The sequence below is a fragment of the Pyxicephalus adspersus genome, chromosome 10 (assembly GCF_032062135.1).
Source record: "Pyxicephalus adspersus chromosome 10, UCB_Pads_2.0, whole genome shotgun sequence".
NCBI classification, from domain to species: domain Eukaryota; kingdom Metazoa; phylum Chordata; class Amphibia; order Anura; family Pyxicephalidae; genus Pyxicephalus; species Pyxicephalus adspersus.
In genome coordinates this window covers 57,035,635-57,038,284 of record NC_092867.1, presented here as the reverse complement: position 1 = coordinate 57,038,284, position 2,650 = coordinate 57,035,635, and the positions used below count along the sequence as shown (strand labels likewise).

At 42.8% G+C, this 2,650-nt stretch overlaps 1 protein-coding gene across 1 annotated transcript in view; it reads left to right on the top strand.

The window, feature by feature from the left end:
* Window positions 1-1,563, top strand: part of LOC140338892 (GTP-binding protein Rheb-like) — a 27,497-nt gene extending 25,934 nt beyond the window's left edge. Inside the window, exons 6-8 of the mRNA XM_072423211.1 lie at window positions 131-178; window positions 264-348; window positions 1,492-1,563. Of these exons, the coding sequence (XP_072279312.1) occupies window positions 131-178; window positions 264-348; window positions 1,492-1,563 (205 nt within the window). The remainder of the gene's footprint in view (window positions 1-130; window positions 179-263; window positions 349-1,491) is intronic.
* Window positions 1,564-2,650: the final 1,087 nt, after the last annotated feature.

Here is a 2,650-nt window from a genome sequence, read left to right as displayed (position 1 = left end):
AATATTTAATTAAAAAACATAATGTAAATTGTTTATGATGCAGATTACAAACTACACATTTATTTCCTTTTTCTGGGTTGATTGTAATTTGGACAGCAATTAAATCATTATTGTATCTATTTTATTTCAGCATGCCTGTTGTTCTGGTGGGGAATAAGAAGGATATTCCTCCAGATCGGTAATTGTCCTATTATTCTCTTCTATCTTATTTAGTAACATTTGGCCATTTGAGATAGAGCTGTTTGATTCATTTTTTTCTGCAGTCATACAGTTTCGCCAGAAGAAGGGAGAGCAGTGGCGGAGTTGTGGAATGCGCCATTCATGGAAGTGTCTGCAAAAGATCTAGAGGTAAAGAGATTGAGCTTTTTAGTATATGGAATGTACCTTTCCAGTAATTTAATATATGCAACAGATACTGCACTCCTTTCTAGAACACTTAAGCCTTGTTCACATGAGCTTCAACTTGCAATAGAGCAATGTGCACAGCAAGCTTTGATAAACTGTTAAAGTGACCCTGATACCATCCAGTACTCTCCCCAGCTCCCAGCTGGGCACACCACCCGGTATTTTTCAGTAACCACCACGCTGATTTTGGGTGATAACTGAAAAGTTGGTTCACAACACAACCCATTTACCATTCCATTATTCTCCCCAGCACTTTTTCTAAGCTGGGTGGGAAGGAGCTGTAGGTGGGTGGTGTCCCCTGTATTGTGACCCAACTTTTCAGTAACCGCCAAAAAACAGCTAGGTGGTTGCTGAAAAGTGCCTGGTGGTACGGCCAGCTAAAGAAATGGGAAGAATACTGCACTGTTAGTCATGTAGTATGGTGCAAGGATTCTCATCTGCAGGAGACAAGCCCTGACATCCAAATATACACCCTTATATACCAGAATTCTGGGGGAAAAGGACATTTTTAGGGTCCTGCTGAGGCAAAAAATACATTTCCAAATGTTCCTTAATGCTGGCCACTGGTATAATTTTTTCTATACACATATCGGGTCTGTGAAGGTATGTACCCGTGCAGGGATGGGTAATTTAGCTCTATGAAAGTTTATTTATCCTTTAATAACTTTGTATACTAGTTTTGGAAAGTTGTCTTCTATCAGATATCTCAAGATGTCTCAGTAAAGCTGCGTACACACCTGCAATTTTTGTCGTTGGAAAGGATCTTTCACGATTCTTTCCAACGACAAGGGACTGCAAGATGCATGAACGGTGCTGTACATACAGCACCATTCATGCTCTATTGAGAGGGAAGGGGGGAAGCGACGGAGCAGCACCCTGCTGCGCGTTCTCCCCTTCCCTTTCATCAGGATCGGTTGTCATCCATCGTCCGTGGATCCGGCAGGACGGTCGTTCGGACGATGGACGACACCGACTGTACACACGGCAGATTTTCGCCTGATAATTGGCTGATGCTGATTATCGGGCGATTAAAATCTGACGTGTGTACGTAGCTTAACTCACCAAATCCTCTTTTTTCTGTTACAGGAAAGCCGGAAGGTTTTTTGCAAAATCATTGAAGAAATTGATGGCCTGAATAGACCCCTGCCTGTGCTGTAGAGCTCTGCACCCATCCAGGGGCCATTTGTAGCTGTAACAGGCTCTTACAAGATCCAGCAATTGTTTTTTCCAAGTACTGGGGTTGGTGGTACGGGGAAGGGTCTATTCAGGCCATCATCAAAATTACTTTTGTAATAAACAAACATTTTTCAATGTAAAACAATTGAGCATAAGATAATCTCACAATATGAACAGTGTGACACATGCACAATCAGATCAGCCCTTTCTACATTTCCCATTGCACGTAATATTGCACAAGTATTTTTTTTTTTAAATCAAAAGGAACTATAACAAAAACTCCTTCCAAGGCATTGGGCTGATTGTTGCAGACACTCCCTACATCTTTTTTTTTCCAGGTTTGGGTGTTTCTGGTACAGGCATGGGTCTATTCAGGCCATCAATTTCTTTAATGATTTTGCAAAAAACCTTCCGGCTTTCCTGTAACAGAAAAAATAGGATTTGGTGAGTTACTGAGACATCTTGAGATATCTGATAGAAGACAACTTTCCAAAACTAGCATACAAAGTTATTAAAGGATAAGTAAACTTTCATAGAGCTAAATTAACCCATCCCTACACAGGTAAATACCTTCACAGACCCGATATGTGCATAGAAAAAATTATACCAGTGGGCTGGTGCATTGGAGGTGGAGGTGAGGTATATTTGCCCAAGATTCCCCTCTATGTGAAGTAGCAGGTGGAAAACTCACCTGTGAGGTAATAAAGGAAGCAGCACTGAGGGTGAGGATATAACCCAGAGCCAGGAGCTCGGTCAGGAGCCTAATTTGGAGAGACAAAGATAGGGATCTGTGCAGGCTCAGCCTGGCTTAGAGAGACACAGCCTGGCTTAGAGAGACACAGCCAGGTGGACTGTGAGAGAGAGAGAGAGAGAGCTCCGTTTGGAGACAGACAGTCGGTCTGTAAGGAGCTCTGCGGAGAGACTCAGAAAGTTGGTCTGGGTGACTGAGCTCAAGTCAGTTGGTGTGAATGAGCTCAAAGAGTGAGCAGAAGGTTGCTGCCAGTGGTGTTTGGAGCTGACAGGGAGAATCCCTCCAGCTGATAGACAGGCAAGTCTAATGTTTAGCAAG